This window comes from Bombus vosnesenskii, unplaced genomic scaffold (genome assembly GCF_011952255.1).
Source record: "Bombus vosnesenskii isolate JDL3184/JDL3185 unplaced genomic scaffold, Bvos_JDL3184-5_v1.1 scf7180000013294, whole genome shotgun sequence".
Classification (NCBI taxonomy): domain Eukaryota; kingdom Metazoa; phylum Arthropoda; class Insecta; order Hymenoptera; family Apidae; genus Bombus; species Bombus vosnesenskii.
The window spans coordinates 1890198-1911036 of record NW_022882945.1 but is presented as its reverse complement, the minus strand read 5'-3'; the positions used below and the strand labels follow the sequence as shown (position 1 = coordinate 1911036).

Sequence of the window (20839 nt, the reverse complement as noted above, 5' to 3'; positions counted from 1 at the left end):
ACGATTCTTTTGTGAAAAGATACTCGTATCACGAGATTAATCGACGCAATGACGTATGAAAGAAAGCATAGAGATGGAATATAAGGCTTAATCTGTTTGAAGTCGGTGACGCATTACTGATAAAAACAGCCAATAACACAGGTTTCTAAAAGAAATTTTTATTATCAGCTAGTATTAAAAACATATTTTAAAAAAGCTATCTGGGGAAATACGTTACTGAAACGAAGTAATAGACGATATTACGTAAAGATTAAAGCAAAGTTTTATGCATATGATGCATATAGTGTGCCATCACAGATTAATTTAGGAATCAATGACACATGTATTCTTTCATTCCTCGGGCAGGACAGAAATCATCTAAAATCTAAAACATGTATTTTTCATCTCCAAAACCTTGTTACTTATTTCATTTCCCTAGATAAACGGAACAAATTCGACTTCGAATGAATAGTTTGGATTAATTGTAGGTCGGGTGTTTGTTGAATTAGTGGAGGTTTATGTCCGATTTCGTTAGCACGTGACTTTAAAACATCGACTAACCGCACGACGCCCACGAAAGGAAATACCTTCAAAGGTTAGAATTATAGGATTCCAGATATATAGCTGGTAACGCGACACGCACTGTCATCGCACGCAACTCGTCGACACGCGACGTTAATTAATGCGAACGTTTACTTATTTATTTCTATCCCATGAAATTACTGTCTTTCATCAAGCATGCACAACTTCATTAAGAACTTAAATCGTTATAATAATCTTAATATCGTTGTGATTTATTTCACATTATCATCTTTTGATAAAAGAGTGACGTAATTAAGGAAAATTCCTTATTAATTAAGAAACACGTAAGATCCTTGTGTAGTGTGAGTTACATATATATAATAAATGCTATAATATTTTATTATATAATTATAACATTGCTATCCTAATACACAGTTCGATTTTTTGATATATAGAAACAACTTCTGTAAATATTTCAAAACTGACAATTTTTTAGATAAATCGCTCATCTAGCAAAAGGACGGTATAAAATATCCATAGGAAATTTGTCTTCAATCTCAAAGATTTTCTTCGCGAATTTAGATTAATAAATGAAATATCAAATTATTTGATACGAAATCGAACGAATATCTATGTTTATTGATTATTAAAGCAATGGAAAAGCTAGTCATAAAGATGGTCGTGTTGGCTATACTGCCAAATTGGCAGTGTTCCAAATTTCGTGCGAAAAAGAGACTACGTCTCTAGCAGACAGATTAGTAATTAAAGTACTTATTAATAACTACAGGATTAAACGCAAAAAATTCGAATGGCGGTTCTCATCGGTTAAGTGGGATCAAAGTTCGTCGAGGAATCGACAGCTTCGAGTCGATTAATCCGCGTCGAGATCAATCCCGGACACGTGGCTTGTCACTTGGAGTTGACACAGATTTCCACGAGTTGCTTCGACACCCAGGATACGCCGTATCCTTTGATCTGTTTCTGACAGCTTTATTTCGTTCCTATTACGCGTCAACCTTCCCTACCGCGTTCTCCAATGGTTCGTATTATTTTGCATTTCGCCTGAACTTCTTTCAAGCGGCAGGAGATTCTATTCGTATCGAGTCAGACAACGAATAATTCGCTGCCTCCTCCATGCTCGAAAAATGTACAACTTTGTACAGAAATTGTAATTAATTTTCTAGACTTTTATTTTTTTCAAATTATAATTTTCAAACTTTGCACTTGCGATGTAATGCTACTCTATTCGTTCTTCATTCCATTATTAATAATCCCATTAAAATAATGAGTCCCCCTTACATTAATTATTTATCTCTCAAATATTTATCAAGCCTTCGTTAAATTGTTTTTAAAATAGCATGCTTCGCGGCATAAAGTACCACAGAAAAATTACAATAAGAAATGATCTATATAAACAACGCATTCCATTCAGCCTTTTTTAATATACCACACTCGATATCTCCGCCCACGTACGATGCACAAAATGCACGTAAAAGGAGCGAGAAACCAGCGTTCTTTCAATATAAAAGCACGATTAAAGTAGAACTCACCGCTGTCCGCGTAGGTCTCTGAACCGTATCCATCCTGAAGTCCACTCGCCCACGTGCCCTCGTACCTCGCCGTGGACGTGGTCGATTGTCTGACACCGTATCGACCCTTGAATCCTTGAGACCATTCGCCGCGATAAATCCACCGTCCACGGGTCTCCATGCCCAGACCGTGGCGTTTCCCATTCTGCCACTGGCCTTCGTAAACCGATCCACTGAAATTCAATATTGTTGACGAGTGATAATACGATATAAGATGTTCTCAGAAAATCAGTCGCTTGCGTTTCGCCCCTTAGCCTCGATGCACCACAGTAATCAAAGACACTTTCCGGACTTGTTGCTCTTCGTGATTCAAACTGTTTTGCTAATTGGATTTGTCTCGTGTTTCTTACTGCTTTGTATTGAAAGGGAAGTTTCTTTCGGAGAGATAAGGCTCGTCGAAGGGTGAACAAGATCTCTTTAATACAATTTTGTGTCATGGAGATTGCTATTTAGAGAATTTGGAATATATAAAAATTGTTAATTTTATTGACACTAAAATTATGAGAATTACTAAAAGATTCCTAATATTTTATGGAAATTTTATAGATTCAGAACAAATGATTTCTGAAAATTTAAAAATTACTAACTCTTTTTTTTAATTATACACATTTACTAATATATATGCTTTTTTTAACGATTTGAATATATGGATAAATCTTTTTTTGTTTACATCGTATATTTTTCCGATAGTTTTCATCTGGATTATCTTGACGCATGTTCTATCCTTCGTGTTAAATGATTGATACGAAGTCACCTATTTGAAATATATGAATGTATGAACTGTTGTGTTTTTTATAGATTATAGACTGTTGGTTTGCGTATCTTTTATAAATCTGATCAATAAAAGTAACAGGAATTATATGGAACAAATCAGATTTTGCTAGTCAGCTTCCAGCATACAATCGATACGAAAGGAACTCGTTATCGAAATGCTCTTTGGTCTTTTCAGCAGCTTTTATCGCGTTCAAATTCGAATACTCGTACGCTTTTCCATACAACAAATACTCGGTGCTCAAAGACGAATATGTTTCGCACGAGTGGATCCTCCTCGACTTCTGAAGGGAAAAAGAAACAGATGCTTCGATCTGAAGGAGCGATTTTCCTTTTTATGTTTCATTCGAAGTTGCAATGAAGAATCTTTCTCTTCCTCGATATTGCGCCATGCGAAGAAAGACCAAATTCTTTGTTGGTTTTGTCGCTAACACATATACAGTTCTGTATATATAAAAAATACGTTGCAACAAATGTACTTTGTTCTTTTCACGGAAAAGATATACGTTTTTCATAAATATTTATTTGACATAGATAGCTTTTCATATAAAAAGAATCACGATTACTCATTGTTAAAAATCAGTTTCTGTTATCTTTGGTTCTTTATCCTTGATACTACGGTTGTTTATGTAAATTCTTATTTTTATAAATAAAATTAGTCGAATAAAACCTAAACTAAAATTTATTTTATTTTATTATCTTATTATTCTAGTATATTTGTTAGGTAACTTGTATATGTTTGTAACTTATATATCTTTACGTTTAGGTTTATTAACCGTTCTTTTCTTTTTTCTATAATGTGGACTTTTGGCGACATTGCTTGCTAGAGATTATTCGGAAATTACGGTTCGACATTCGCGACAATATTCACGCACCAGTGTCGCTTGCACACAGCTCCAGAGCTCATTTTAATTAACAGCGGACGAAGATTGAAAATCGTGTTGATATCGAATATCGAAGACGGCCGCTTAGGAGAAACGAAAAATGGACAAGTCGTTGATATTCGCCATATGAATGAAGTTGCAACATTTTCCTGCGAATAATTTGAATTTTTTATTTTCAAACAACTGGAACTAAAACCTCTGACGTCATTTACTTGACCCATCATTTTATCTTATTGAATCCTTTTTCAGAAATCTTGTTGAATATAGAAATATCGTAACATAAACTTAGTACAGTCATCCACCTTATCAACGAAACAATATTTCTTCTTAATTTCAAGAGTTATCCGATGACTCACAAGCATGCTATCTATTTCCACCAAAAATATAAACGAATAAAGTTTTCCACTTTATTATGACCAATGACAGAGATAATTGCCGAAAAATGGTTCCACGTCATTTGTGGTCTCGAGTTCGTCATCAACGAAAGGCAGCATCGTAATTTGTCGGGCATCCCTAGGAAAACGTGACTTGACGAAGACCTTGCTCCAATTTAGACGGAAACGAAACGACGGAATCTCTCGGCCCAGATACGTGGTCGCGAGAAACACAAGTTCCCCATCTTTGTCCCTTCTCCTTTTTTCCTCTTTCTATTTTCTTTCCACGGTATTTCCACCCTTTCAACGTCGCCAGCGACGCACTCTGATCGAGAGGAACCAACACCGAAACGTGGCGAGAGTATTAAAAGAAGAAACGACCACAGTCACGCTGGAAGATCTTTAATACCCTCTAATTGCTCATTACAATTATAGAATGACCTTGTTTGAACTGTTAAACACATGCACGATAGCCATCCGATAAGGTTTAGTCAGTGTAATTAACGATTAAAGTGGAACGATCATTTTCTATTTTAATTATTCTATGATCCTCATTATTGCGAATTGGATCTTGGAATTGATACTCTATGTATACATCTGTCACGATATTAATTTATGTAATTCGAAATTTTGAAGCGACCCTTCTTTCGTTTTTCTCTTTTTCTGTTTTATATTATTTCAATGATCATGCAAGATAATTTGGTAGTTTAAAATAAACGAAAAGACGAAGACAAAATCGATCAAGGGACGAAAACGTGTTGTTATATCTCAATTAGAAACTTGTTCGACGTGCGTGACTTTGATTCGCGATACGATCAAACCCAGACCTTTCGAATGACATTTTTCTGTTACGTGAGGTCACGGAATCCACAACGTGTTCTCGTAATTGTAACATGACTGGTTAACGTGGTTGGTTAATCGATACGCATAAAACGCACGAAAACGTCGTGCTTATCTACCACCGTTTAAGGAGGTCACGAATTCTTCGATGGGTACTCCAACTTCGCTAATATCGAAGCCAAAATTCGAAGAATTATGGTATAAGTTATCGCTGTCAAAAGTGTAGATAGAAATTTTTCATTATTAGTAAACTGCGAATATGTAACTAAAGTAAATGGAACCGACCTAATTTAAAACCGTTAGCAGGAAACCTTCGTTTCTCTCGAGGCAAAAGAAAATTTGCAATAGGATCTGTAACATGGAATTTGAATACACAGAGACGAACAGACAGTTTTGGTATCTGGATGTTTAGGATGGTTCAGATGTCCCAATAACTGACATTCGATAATATTGGTATATTCTTGGACAATCCAAGTTTCGATGCATCAACGTGACCTATTATCCGAATAGTCGAACCGTGGCTACCGAATGCTTCAAGGATCTACGAATTATTTATGGTTTTTGACAGGGTGACGAATTCAGGATTGTTCCAAGTCCCGCGAAACACTCTAAATATAGTAATTTCGAATTCGCGGCGATTCTTTTCGTTTCGGCCTAATCCCGAGTGTTCCCATTGATGAACACCGTCGTACTAAAAATACATAAAAATGTGGGTCAATTCCCCTATACGTTGAAACGTGCGTGTGTCAGCCGATGTTAATAACACTTATATTTACGAGCTCTCGTTGCACTGGACTATTTAAAGCTGCGTGACAAAATTTCTTCCGGAACGATCGACGGCTCAAATATAGTCGCGCAACTTACAACGTTACGCGGTCCCGTGGAAAAGAATCACCGAGAGAAATGTTTCCACAATTTTTATCACAGAAGCTTATTACACCGTCTTTTTTTTTATTTATTTACGAATGAGGCAAAAAAGAAAAATGCCTTTGATATAAGAACGAGCGAAATGTATCTAGTGATTATATTTCATTTCATCAAATTTTTGCCTTGTCAAAAATCAGATCTTCTCTAGAAGAATATTAGACTGTGAAAGTGATACATATGGTAGCATTGTTTGTTATTTGAGCAAACTATAGGTAAAGTTAACCGCTTTACTGACCGCAAAGATAATTATTTTTTATTTTTCTTCTCTAGGCGAAACTAGACAGAGATTTATTTTATCTTCGAAATACCAGAACGAATATATTATAGTTTTGCATATCATACACGGCTTATATATTTTGGCATTTTTATTACCATAAATGTAATCTTCATATTGCTATACGTCGTTGCAAAAATCCTTTCGATAAATACAAACGTTATATATTATTATATTCTATATACATTGATCTCATTTGAAGAAGAAATGCACTTGTACCATTGAACACAATCGAAAAATCTCTCAAGAGGCGATTGAACAGGAATACCATTGAAAAACGAAAGAAAATAAGCTTCTATGATGAACCGAGGATTATTTCCCCCCTGTCAGAGCCGTTGGCTGAAAGTCCTGGAAATTTGGCGAAACGATTGTTTGCCGCGTCCGTGAACTAGGTCCTAACCGCTCGGATCCCACTGACCCGGACTCGTTGTCCTTGCACTCGATGACCTACTTTCAGGATCGGGAGATTCCCGCCCTGCCCCAGGTATATACCGAGATACGTGTCAAGGTCTCTCGTTTATCTCGAATTCACGCCGTTAGAGACGGTTCCCAAAGATAGAGTAAAATCAGCTAAATGCCGTACGGCCAGGCTAAATGTACGAATTTATCATCTCTCTATTCGATGACGTCTGCTAGTCGAAATCGGTTCACGCTTTCTTTCCACAAAAATGCATTGATAGTGCGACTGATAAATGGAAACATCGTTATTGTGACATTTATGGTTACTATTAGGTGATTATTGTATTGTGAATACGTCATAACGTTCAGAGTTGCTTTTCCACATAACAACGAGACCAAATCCTCATCACTCAAATATCAACTCTGGTCATCTCAATTATAACGTTTCAATGTGCTCGTTAAAGATGTGCACGTTTCCTCTTTGAGCGAAAACCTTCATCCGTTTCGTGGTCGTTTATCTGGATCTGTGTCGTCTTTAGGATTCAGAAGATGAGGTTTACGGGTTCTTTCTGCTTCTAGCGATGTATGTAACCCGTGAAAGCTCTGCTTTTGCTTTTGATAGAGAAGCTTCCACTACCTAATCCTATATTACGGGCTGTCTATATTTAAGAAAACGATAGTTATATCATTCACGTACGACGAAATGGTAGATGAGTTGGATGAAATTTGATCGAATATAATCGATCGTTTCAAGTTTGGACCGTGTTTGTTCTATCGAGAGTAATTATTTTAGTCCTCTTGCGAGTCGAGGAGATTTAGCTTTCGAGACAAGAGAACCGAGTTTGAAAGCATTCGACCGCGATCGAGATATCGATGCTGTGCCGGTGTATCCCCGAAATACTCGGGCATGCACGCTCCAGCAAGAACTAACGAGCCTGAACCAGTTTCATTTACACGGATGCCTGTTTCAAGTGTTTATTATTCACCGAGAATCTTCAAAATAGAAAGACGAGTGACAGCAAGCAAATCTAATGTCTGTTTTTGTAGTTAATGGAAAGGCAATTAGAACATGAGGTAAAGATTGTTCTAGATAAATTGAAGATGAATAACGTTTTTATTAATTAAATTCATGATGCCTTTGATTTGACATCGTTCCACTAATTGAAGACGGTTTACGATCTGGATAGTAACAATGTACACGGAGATTGGTTTAACCGAGAAGATCAATTTTAATCCGTAACGAACAGAGAGGGCATTTGTGGTTTTAAATCGTTGAAGGCCAGAATTTCAAGAGTTGCGATGTCTTTGTAGTATCTTAAACGAAGTTTCCAAAAGATCCGTTTTATCGGAATTTTAATGTAATCCACATTATTAATGTTTAACTATAAACCACTAAGAAATGATTTTCACATATAAGTTGCATTTTAATGATTGTCCTTGCGTTTATTTTACATCGACGCATTTTGATAAAAAAAAAAAAAAAAAAGAAAAAGAACAGAAAGAGCCCGTATATCAACATCCTAACGGAATAACTCAGGATTCTCGAAAAAAAATAAGAAACCCGATCAAAATTCGCCGGAGAGAGTCGAGAAAAGCGGCGCTAGTAAGCGAGGCAAGGGGCGAATAGAGCAAATTGAAAGCATGCCAAAAATTAATAAGAATCCGAAGGTCTGGTCTCACCTAGGCCAGGTGTAGACACCGGAGACCTCGAAACCAAAGTGCCAGCTACCAGAGTATGCACCTTGGCCCTTGGGTCCCGTACATACGCCGTGTCCATGAGCTTTTCCATCTTCCCAACCGCCGCAGTAGGTGCCGCCATCGTCGAAATCGAATCTGCCACCGTTAACCTGGGCACGATTAGACGCCGCCGTGGCGGTACCTGTCGCTCCAGGTTGGGCAGTGCTTATGCCACCTGTTTGAGGCAATTCAGCACCACCTGCCACCCCGTTTGGCGCTGGCTGTTGCTGCATCTCTTAACACCACTTTCTAGTCTTCCACCACCTCCTCCTCCTCCACCACCAACTTGTTTCCCCACCACCCACGTCGTAATCTTTGCCTTTTTCTTTTTCTTCCTCGTCGTGATTGTGGTCGTAGTCGTAATCGTTGTGGTTGTCGTGCTCCTTATCGTCGTCTTCGTCTTCGTCGTCTTCGTTAGTGTCGTCGCGCTGATCCGTTACCAAAAATCGCACGCGCCTCGTCTCCCTGCTGAACGTTGCTCCGTCATCCTTCCTTCCTTCCACCTCCACGGTTCTTCTCGTTTTACGCGTACCACCAACGGACCTCTGCAAGATCACACGAACAACCCTTTGTTGATCACTCCAAGTCGTCGACGAGAAACACTGATCGCGTCAACTATTTTACTTAGCCACGTGAAAACTCGCGTACGCGATTATGTCCAATGTCTTCGCACGGGAGCGCGGGGTCGTCTTAAAGAACGATTCGAAGAATCGACGAGACTCGAGCGCTACTATGCTCTAACGACGAGATTAGGGTAAATTTCTCTGAACCAGCATGGTCACGCGTTATCGATCAATGATCGACCGGTTGGTTATTTGGATGTCAAGGATACGGTTTTTCTCTTCTTTGTGTACGATCTATAAATACGAAATTCAGCCCGAAGCGAGGCTAGACGAGAACGCTCTAGGATTCGACACGGGTTAATTTTAGTTGCCGTTGGTCGGACAGCAACGGACCTGAAAGGAACATCATCGCCGCAAAACCTCGAGTCTCGGCAATACGAACTACGATCACAGTTCACAAAGACGATCTCGTGACTCCCCTGCGAAACGGCTTCGACCGGCTTCCCGTGGCCTTGAAACACTTGAGGACACAAGGAGAATCGATACACCCGTACGATTTCCTTCGTAGCACCGTGCGTCGTTTTACACGTTCGATACTTTCGTCGATTTCTTATTCCTTGCACTTCCTTCTTCTCCTCATCCCTACGTTTCTCACCACTATCGATCGACAGGGTTCTGGCGATTCCGCTAATCGATCGCCGATTATCCTTCGAGCCTAACACGCGCTCGACTCGCACGCACACGCAGCCATTCGCACGCACTCGCCACCGTAAGCAGCCAGTTTAAACGCGGCTCAGATTCCCTATCGAGTCAGCAGCTGATTTCGCGCCACGCGCCACGAATCCGCGACAATCGATAAAAGGAAAGGGAGAGAGAGAGAGCGTTTTCTCTTCTGCTAATTCGCCCCAAAATCGACGATTCCGATCAACGTTCCATCTAGATCCGATCACCTGTGGTCAGTCGGCACTGCGCGAACGGCACAATCGACGATACACTTTCGAGTTTTCCCGAATATCAACGTAGTAGTATCCGTCTCCAGGCATTCGATGGGCAGTCTTAATACCAGGAGAGGATGCAGCAGGTTTTTCGTCGAACTTGTCGAAACTCGACGGCTGAACAGCAGCCGCGGTTTCGCCGTCCGTCTGACGCCGTTACGCAACGCTTCTATAAGCATCCGTGATCCGCTCGGAATGTGACCCTCTCTCACTCGCTCTCCCTCTGCTACACAGTCTATCTCTGTTCCACTCTTTCTCTCGTTGCTCTCCTCCCCTCTGCCTCTATCTCTCTTGTTCCACCTCAGCTTTAGCTCGCTCCTATCCTATGTTCTGTGTTCGTATGTCGCTCGGTCAGTTGTTAAAACGAAGGCGCGAAAGCTCGTCCGATTAGAGGAACAGTTGGAGCTTGGTTCCTCTCTAGATTAGTTGCTGGTCGCGTTAGTCTACGTGCAAGTAGTAGATGAAGAGAAGAAGAAGAAGAACAGCGGCATTCTGTACCGCCTGGTCTCCCTGGTCCTCCTACGTGCGAACACGATGGCCAGTGAATCAGCCCGCGCCGCCTCTTCCTACATGCGGCCTCTTGTCGGTCTTAAAATATTCACTAGACTTCACGACGAGCAGAGTTTCGCGAGGAGCAGTGCCGTTCGGCCAGGGAATATAGAGCGATTCCTCGTTGGACTCGACGGCCGATTCACCTCTATCCTTTCGTTTCGTGGATCCACCGAACGAAACTACGCACGCGGTACACTATAGCAGAAAACGATAGAACGCAGAAGAACGAGCGATTAGCCGGTTGAAGCACACACTCGCACCTTCTTCTCTCTCTATTTCTTCTCTATTTCTCTTTCTCTTTTTTTACGACGTACAGGACAAGCTTCTAGGGATCGAGATGATCATCGGTAACGTCACCGTTGCCTTCGTGTCCGATCGCGATTTACTTCGTGTTGTTAAGTCTTGGTAGGAGCGATAGTCGTTGATGTGATGGTAATCGCGATGGTACGCGTCAGCATGATCAACGGGGGCCCGGAAACCCGGTGTCGTCGCGACGTCGACGTTTAACCGTTCGCGACCGCTGGCTAGACACGATTCACCGCACCCGCCCAACGTCCGTCCGCTCTAGCAACACGCTAGAGCGGTGCTCGTGCTCGAGCTCTAGCCTCGAGCTTCTCGGCTAGCTGGCTAGGAGCTTCTATTTTTACCATGGGGTGGCGAATTGTTCCCCACACCGGCGGCGGCCCACGAGGCGGCAGCTCGAGCGGACCAGAGGTTCGCCAATGCGACCGGGTTCAAACCATTTATAAATAGTAGGAGTTTCTCGCGCCGCTCGCGGAAAATCGGCGACGATTTGCCGAAATACAGATTCGGGTCTGACTCGATGCTTTCGAGGACGTACAGTACTGATTCCTGGATTAACCTGTTAACCGGGTCATCCCTTAACCCTTTCACGGTCCAATACTTATTTAGCTTCCGAGGAAAATTATGTTTTAGCGATTATTGATAATAAAAACAAATTTTGTCGAATGATCTAAGAGATGTCAAATAAGGACATTCTATTGATCGAGAACGTACTAAAGTACAGATAACGTTGCGTACACGTAATATATATCGAGAGTGAAAGGGTTAACCCTGGTTCGTGAATACCAAAGAGTAGCTATAGAATATGTTAATTGAATTCGCAAGAGGAATTTACGATAGGTTTGGTTCAAGAAGAATTTATATCTTTGATGTCTGGGTGGTTTAATTCGTCGATGAGTGCGAGGCAGTCGAGCTGTTCGTATTTCCGATTAACCAGCCGCCTTGTCGAACACGTGTACCGGAGCGTGTAGATAAAAATTAATGATATTTAGAAATAGCATCGGCGAACGCGATTGATACGGTATGGGCTCTGAATCCCAGCGAGATTCACGTGTACGAAACGAATACGCTATATTGCTAATTAACGTTTGTTGATGTATCGTGTATACTTGTATACGTAGGAGCTTGCACGAGTGATTCGAAAGAAAATTTCTGAGAGCCGGTAAATAGAGGCTGTAAACGGCGGTAAAGTATCATGGCATGAGTGTTCATTCAGATTTGTATGATTACTAATTCATGGGAGAATTTACGTGTTTGATATATTTAGATGATCCAACTTTGAATGAACGCGTAACGAGAAATATCAACAATTATATCTAGCACACGTGTTTCCTATTCGTAGAACATCCTTGCATAGAGTGAAATTCGAGGAAATTTACGAGAAACTTGGAATGTTTCGTTCACTCGCCTTCTCAATGAAATCCGGAGAATATAAGTTAACGAAAATCTTAGAAAACTCAGTGATAGATTTTTTCATTCTACCAAAAGTAGAAACATTAACGATCACATTCGGCGCGCAATCATGTTCCCTCTTAAATGGAATATTCTTCTTCAGAATGAATTCAAAGAAATTTACAAGCAACTACGAAAACACTCAACAATCTGTCTTTCGATTTGATAACAGAAGAATCTTGACAACAAGTAAACGTAATAACTTGCACGTCGTTGAGTTGAAGTCGTAGTAAAAGTTACGAAATGGGGGGTGCTTTGCTTGCTACGGGAACATGCAATGAGATCTAAACGACTGGGTGAACAAAGATTTCGATCGATCGATGAAACAGCATGGACGCGTCTATAGCCGGTGCATAGGACTGCATTTTTGATGCTGCACTCATCAATGTCGGTCAGTCGCTTTCCTCCCCCTTACAGAAACTAGGCTTCCTTGAATTTATTAGAATACATTCCCCCGTGTCAACGATCCTACGAGACTCCGACTGTAACGTTGTCTATTTTTTTTATCTTCTTCTTTGTGCGTCGAAGAATGGACGAAGAGAGCTGATCGAAAGCTACGGAGTCTATGTAGAACGCGGACCGTCCAATCCTCGCTCGTGTCCTCCCGCTTTTTTATATAACAGAAATCAATTAATCGATCCCCCTTCGGTGTGCCTATTGTTGCACGCAACAACGAGAAATAATTACGCGTTCCCCGATGATGCTCTCACGCTCGCCGGCGCGGTCACGAGAAAAAGAAAAGAGAGGCCACAAAGCGCCGGTATACCCTCATTATTAAAATAACTCCTCCTAGAGGATCGTTTTTCCCTCGAAATGCTCGTTCGAGTGCCAACTTCGAGACGATCGACCGCCTTCTTCGCCCAAAAATCCATCGACTTCCACCCAGTTAATTCTTCCATTTCGGTTCGATGCGACCGCCTCGATCGGCGTTTAGTCGGCGAAAAATATTACAGGCCAAATCTAAGCGAACGTGCGACGCCCTCGTTCCACGCATGCCTCTTGCACCTGCGGACGCGTCCGACCGCACCGTGGCTGCGAATCGCATCGTCGTCGTCGTGCGTATCCGTGATCTTTGTCTCGTGTCACCCACTGATGATTATACCGATGTTCTATGTATGTATATAGTGTCACGGCTATCACGCGGTCGTTACGCGGGAACAGAAGCACCTGAGGAATCGTCGGTAACGTCCACGAGGCTTGAGGATTCCTTAGAATCTTGCGAACTTACGTTACGCGCTCTGATATTGTAAGTTTTGTTGCAGTAATAAATAATAGACGAGTAATAAATGTCCCTGGAAAGGAATAATCTGCAGGTAATCGCGCGCATCCAGAATGTTTTCTAGTAAAAACAAGAAATCATGGAAAAGAGAAGCACGCTAAAATTAATCACCGAACATTCTATAATACGCTTAATGGACGATGGATAACGAGAAATCGATAAACTCGATCTATATCGAGGTAAGAACAGATATAAATATTTCGGAGTTGAGATTATCACGCAGCAGAATTGGTAGTCCTCGAAATATCGCGTCACCGGTGACCAAGTCGAGGAAGATCCTTACATCTAGTGGTATCCTGCGAATGGACGAGTCGGGATCGATCCGTGAAAGAAGAAAACCGACGCACTCGCGACCCAAAAATACTTGGGAAAAATCATATTCGAAGCGCAGCTGCAAGCATCACTAAAGAAAACACACGGAAATAGAGCGGACACGGCTAGAACACACGGCTCGCGCGCGCGAGAGTGAGGCGCTCGTGTCACCGTGACCCATCGGGAGAAGAAAGAAGCTAAACTAGAGTCCTTTCAACGTATTCTTCTCACCAACTATCCTCATATTTTCTCGCCATAATTCACGTTGCACACGCTCCACCCAGAACACACCACCAATTTTAAAGCTCTCTCGGGTTCGCACTTCCGATCGATCGATCCGCGCGAGCGGCACGTGCAGTTTTCCGCGGACGATTCCGGCCGAGTCGTCTATCGCGCACTACGCACTGCTCCGTGGAAAAACACGTTGTGCGTTTTTCCGCACACGTGCGCCCCGGCCCGCACACGGCACTTGTCAAGCGCACTTTCGCAGCTGCGCCACACCGCATTCACGCATGCAACCCTCTGCAGCAGCACAGGCACACGCATTCAACCAGACGCACGTTTCATCGATACTATATCGCGGTATACTTGTGCACGATACTCATAGTTTAACCGTTAATACGATGCGATCGAAATAGAGAAGATCGGAAACGACGATATACCGTGCCGTGATGTGGCGTCTCGACGCTCCGGCATCGATGGGCCACCGTGGACGCGTCGATCGTTGCTTCCTCTGTTACTCTCCACCGTTGCGCACCGGTCTCTGGCTCTACTTGACCCTGGTCCTTCTTCCTTTTCGATCGTTCACTGCCTATCCTCGTCGTGGTCGTTGTACGATGATCGTGTCACGCTGGTCGTCGCTGTAAAGTTGTCTTCTCTTGTTCTCAACTCTTCTACACTTCCTGTCACTTCCGGTTCTCGCGTGTCGTTCCGCAATAAAACAGGTATACTATGCCCCGCGAGATTCGTTTTATTGCGGAGGCTCCGGCTCGGTTTTCCACCTCTGCGTCGTCGACGTACACGCACCGTGGATACGGGAACGTGCGTCAGGGTGGTGGCATGATTGCGACTATCCACCTCAACGTACATCGCCGTCGGCGCTGCCCTCGACGCCGTGCGACGCCGGCGTCGTGGCGCCTCGAGTCGGCCGCTCGAGTAGCACACATGCGCTGCTCGATACCGATGGCCGCGATTCGTCGTTCGCGCCGTCTGTCTTGAGCGGGATATCCTACGGTGAGCGAGTTTGTCCGATGAATTTTCATTATATCAATCGAATCTGGTTTTTGATTATTTTTACTAGATAAAGCTGCCACTTAGCGTTTCTCTGGTTTGATTAATTGGCCTGTGATATCAACGAATGAATTGTTTTTAAAAGATGTGAAAGATTTCGTTCGGTTATTTGAATAGAACGAGGTTTCGTCTCGTTGCGCTTAAATTTTAAATTAAAATAGTTCCACAAGTTTATATATAGTTAAATATGAGTTTCAGGCAATCTGACAGTCTTCCGATCTAAATTTCTAATCTAAACTCCTGCCATTTGTTTCGGCTTATCTTTTGAAATAGCACAATGTGGAGAGCGTCGTTCTATTTAAGCTCAAATATCATTCCCGAAATCGAGAAAATATTGTTGCCCGAATGGTCGTGGCAAACTTTTGCAATCGAACTTTCAACGAAGTTTCATGCGACAGAGCTTCGGAGTTACGGAGAGCAAATTATTTCGAAACGTTTTAAATTAGAAAGAAACGCGAACAGAACCTTCGAACATTACAGGTTTCCACAAGCTACGGAGAGGGATGTTACGATAATTCGAACGTGATCGAACTAAATTTCAGGCTCGAGCGAATTCACTTCTATCAGGTCCCGTACTCGAAAGTACATATAAACAAGAAGATGGGATAAGGAGGGATGGCAGAACACATTTACGTGCATGTCGAGCTAACTATGTAGTACATATTTCGAATGTAGGATACAATATGTGACCACTGGATGGAAAATCGAGGTGTGGCAGCGTTTACTGGAAAATCGAAGGCAATTACTTCTGTAATACGCTTCGTAAAATTCAATAGATTCGACTATCGACAAGAGAAATGGTTCATCCGTCACATTGTCGTATCTTCCGTATAACAATGCATCAGATAAATTTACGAATATATCTTTTTCGTGATCGAGCAATTTAAATATTAGACAAATTCTTGGAATCTTGATCACGTGAGCTCGTTGACCGTAGCTTATTGTTTCATTTTACGATAAAATTACATTCGCTATGAAAAGTACGAAACACTTTTATTTCTTAAATTATAAGTTTGAATTTATCAATGACATAGGATTTTTTATCCTTAAGTAAATATCTATGAATACTACGATTCTGTTTTCTTATTTATAGTGTACAGGATTCTTCAGAAACAATATCGTTTATTAATCGTTGTTAAACAAATTTTGCCGTCTGCTGGCAAGATGTCAGCACAGGGCGACTGGTAACATCGTCTGTATCGACGGACAGTTAAATATCGACATTAAATCCAAGCTCGAATAGATATCCACCGTTGTTGTGTTCGTATGCACTGCATCTCATCTGTGATTGGCGATCATGTTCTTTGGAATATCGAATTTTACCATCGAAAGTTACCCTTAGTTAAATGTGCACATGAGATACATAATAAATATTATCATACTATAAATTTTGTTACACGAACTGAAATACCGACTGTATTTCTCTCTTACTCTGTCCTTAGTTATTATCATGTTTCTTCTCATTTCTCATCCTTTTTACGCCCTCTCACTGCTTGTTTTTCTAAGATGCATAGATGACATTGTAAACTATATTAATACACTATAGAAATATATTTAATATTTTAAACATTGGTTGATCCTTATTGTCGAAAAACGCTTTCAATATTGCGTTTGTTGCGATAGTTAAGTAATTCGATCGTTGTCCAATTAATATACATATTTAGTAGTAGAATCGGTGTAAATTTTTATTTCGAATATTATATCTTACGGAAACAGTTAAAAATTTGGAGTTTATCTCGTCGTTGTTACGTATGCTAATTTACAACAGAAAATATCGTTCGAGATAACTAAAATCTACGACATTGATTATGTTTGACATTATCATAAATCGTAATGTCGCTATCGATTTGTTTCATTACGAAGTGAATCGTTCTTCTTATAAAAGGTATAATCTTTTACATATTTATCACTATTATTTTGTATTTATCACAGTGCTATGTTCTTATAATAATCATCCTAATGAAACATGGGAATTAAAATCTTATCCTCTTATGAGCGAATAAAAATCAGATTATAGATAATTAACGGAGCTGAGAAGCTAATTACATATGTATTTGTAATATAGTTAATTAGTTGTTAATAAGCATAAGAATAAAACGTTACATTCCTAAATCAGCTATCATTCATCGATATATCTACGCTTCAAAAAGCTGTATCGTAATTTATGGTGTTTCTATTTCTACCATCGCATAACCGCTAACTTGTCAGATTACACGCTATCATTGACGTAGCTAAATGTGAACCAGATTTATCTCACGAGCAAGAAGTCAGTAGCAACATATGTACATTTTAGTGACAAATCTTTGTATTCGATAAAAACGTATAAAAAAATATAATACATTTCTTGAGGATTACATAATTTCACGTGTTTCTCTAAGAAATGTGAGAATTCTCGCTGATAAAGATACTTTGATGTACTTTCTCCTGCAAAGTTGAATGCAACGGTTGACACTAAGAGAAAGTAAGAACTCAAGAATAAATTCACGTTTGTATACTCAAAAGTCGATTCCTAATACAGGTGAAAAATTTGAAATTATTTTCCCAATTGTATCCATATCGAGATTTATTTTAATTTTATTATTAATTAAAATTCCTATCGAATAATATTACAATTATCGATAGTAGTTTCCTGTATTTCGATTAATTTCAAACGAAATAATTTCATAAGAAGGAAAGAAAAACCTAAACCGATTATTTTTTTAAAATAACAAAGTAAGCGCTATCGAGCACTTTATCTTCTTTCGATAAATTTCTAACGAAATAATTTTCTAAAGTAGCAGAGCTCGAGGCAGATATTTCTTTGAAACGCTACATTTATCAATAGTCATCTCTTTTCTTTTCGTAAATCTTTTCTGAAGGAATTTTCTAATATTACTGAATTTTAAGGTGACTTTTTTTAAAATTCTTAATTTCTACGGAACTTTTGACCACTAATCCATGTTTTAAAATATTCGTAAAAATACGAAAATGGATCAGAAATTAACTTAATTAGATCAGATGGTTTGATTAAATAATTAAATTCATAATTTATCACGAACATTGAATCGCTACGCCATTGGATAGCCAAGGCAAAGTCTAGTCAGGGAACAACTAACTTGTATGCATCGGATTTCAACCGGTAATAGAATTATTTTCCCTTGCCCCCGATTGATTTCTAGGCAGTGTCCAGTACTGCGTGCAGTGTCTCATAGGTGAGAACTCGTGTAAATAGTTAAAGGGAATGGAGAAAAATCGGGAGCATGAACGAAAGTAATCACTATTGTTGATTTTTCGATCAATCGTAAATTTAATAAAAATCGATTTTCGACGATGAATCTGATAACAGTTAGATAGTAAATCTAAGTGTATCGTTTATTTTGTAGTCATAGCCATAAAAAAAGCCTCGCTAGTTTTACGACTAAATTTAAAAAATGATATTCTTCACTGCATGTGCGATATGAAATATCAAATGGAAATTACATCAAGTGAGAAAGTATCGAACGTTGAATTTATTATTTTTTAAGTGACAAGATTTATCTTCGTTTTAAAACAATTAAGCAAATTCACGAGATTATCGAGAAATGTTCTATCAGACACATTGAGTCTTCCATTTACTTCTTTCATTTTCTTCATCATAACTTTATTTTATTGATCGTAGAGAATCTCTTCGTCTTTAGGGGATTGAATTTTTTCAAATTGCATCGAATTCGTATAATTTCAAGTTATTAATTATTTCAAATTAAATACTTCAATAGAAGAAAAATATTTGTGGATCTCTTGCGAGATTTCGCTGAATTCATGAAGAAACAAACTCGATAACCTCTAACCCTACCGAAATTTATTAATGTTCATGAGTCATATACAATTAGTATCTAGTCTACCTCTGGATTCTGCCAAAGGAACACGTACGATTAATCTCGTGCAAGATTAAACGCGGTGCATTTTCTTTAAAACCGAGCCGCGTTTCAACAAAAATCTGTATTTCTTCTTATTCAAACTCTAATTTATTCGAATAAGAAATAGATGGCGATTAGAAGCAAATTAATTGAGCAAACCGGAATTTATTCTTTAAATTCTTTGTCGTCATCGCTATTTCAATTTCAATTCGAGTGTAATTAATCTGCATCCTTACGAGAGGCCTAATCGCGTCTTATTTGCCACCGCATAAACTTTCTTGTTATTGTTATTTCACAAAACTTCGCATCTGAAATACGTGAAATCTCTTCAGCTATCTAACGCTCATTTCTATTGCGATGTTGCGTCAGCCAATGATCGTGAGTTATCATTAAGTTCTCTCGAACATAACGAAGTGGTGCGAGCCATCGATCGTGTTTCTTTTTAGACGTAGCAACGCAGCGACCAAAAGCATGGATCTCCTCGGTCTAACCTTCCAGTCTCTGGATTTCAGGAACAATAAACCTCAAGAAGGCGATTTCCTTGACTTGGAAAACCAAGAATGCGAGGAGTCTTCCGAACAATCTAATAAGAAACCATGGAAAAAATCTAAGGAAGACTTGGCGTCGTGTATCAAGACCGAAAACCAACATCCAAACCAACAACTGAGGATGATTAGCTTGGACGAAGTTGCGTGGCATGACACTGCTAACAATTGTTGGATCGTGATACACGATTTTGTTTACGATTGCACAGAGTTGTTGAAGAACCATCCTGGTGGATCAGACGTGATTCTTGAATACGCTGGCAGAGACGCGACTTTGCCGTTCATTGGCACTGGACACTCTTCTATGGCGAGGCAGAGCTTAGAGAGATACCTCATTGGTGAACTTCCGCTCGAAGAAAGAATCTTTCGTGTATCCAACGGTGTCAAAGTCGCTGGACTTTAATGTATAATTACGTTTGATATTCTATTTGTTAGATGATTTTTGTTCAAAGACACGTTATAAGTATATATAGTGTTGTGTGTGTGTGTGTGTGTGAAGATCTCGAAATTGTGAAATTTGACCCAACATTAATCTTATACAGTATGAAGGTTTTGGAATTGCAAACCGCGATAATTACGCGATTAGACGTAAAGATCAAAGACCAAGGCTAATTTCAGTTTTCCCGATACTCTTAGTCTTACGACGAATTTTTCCGTGCGCTGCCGTCCTTTTATGCATTACGCCATTAAATATCTGTATTAAGTGTATCAAGTTCCTACGTTCTCTTTTTACAGTAATAGAATAAAGAAATTTTATGAAGTCGTTCCTTAAATCGACGAAAGAAACGTATCTTTAATGTTAATGTTTTATCATCTTTTGATACTTAAACTGCGAATATAAGCACAAGCACAAGCACAAGCTCATCGCTATATTTGTGAAATAGATTTATTACGAAATCAATATCGCGTCGCATAATTGTAGTGGATGATGAAATGTTTAAATGTTATAAATTCTACGAATTTCTATTCTTTCTGTTTATAACGTAGGATTTAAAAATACATTTATTATAGTTCAAAACACTCTAAATGTAGAATGACTTTCAACTTGTTATTTCAGGCATTGAACTGGATTCAGTCGAATTTAGTATAAGATAAAAATATTACCTACGTTCGATCGAAAGGAAATTCAAATATAAACTGTAAAATATAATTTATAAATAGAATATAAATTATAAAATATTGAATAAGCTATATGATATAACGTATGAAAATATAAATATTCTTTGCCTAGCAATAAATCAACAATCTCATTACTATTCTATGTTGAAAGCAATATTACGAATCACTCATTAATACCCGAAAACCATGCACACGAGATTCTAATTCATGCACTGTTTCACACGTTTGTTCTCGTTTGAAGCGGAATTCAAATAACGA

The 20839-nt window shown here is 39.7% G+C and overlaps 1 protein-coding gene and 1 pseudogene across 1 annotated transcript in view; one reads left to right on the top strand and one right to left on the bottom strand.

Annotated features, from left to right (window-relative positions):
• The window catches only part of LOC117232953, a 45909-nt pseudogene extending 31062 nt beyond the window's left edge, over nt 1-14847 (bottom strand).
• Nucleotides 1-20532, top strand: part of LOC117232954 (cytochrome b5-like) — a 68575-nt gene extending 48043 nt beyond the window's left edge. The window contains exon 2 of the mRNA XM_033492767.1: nt 19364-20532. Coding sequence (XP_033348658.1) covers nt 19389-19865 — 477 coding nt within the window. The 5' untranslated portion in view covers nt 19364-19388 and the 3' untranslated portion in view covers nt 19866-20532. The remainder of the gene's footprint in view (nt 1-19363) is intronic.
• The last annotated feature ends 307 nt before the right edge of the window (nt 20533-20839 follow it).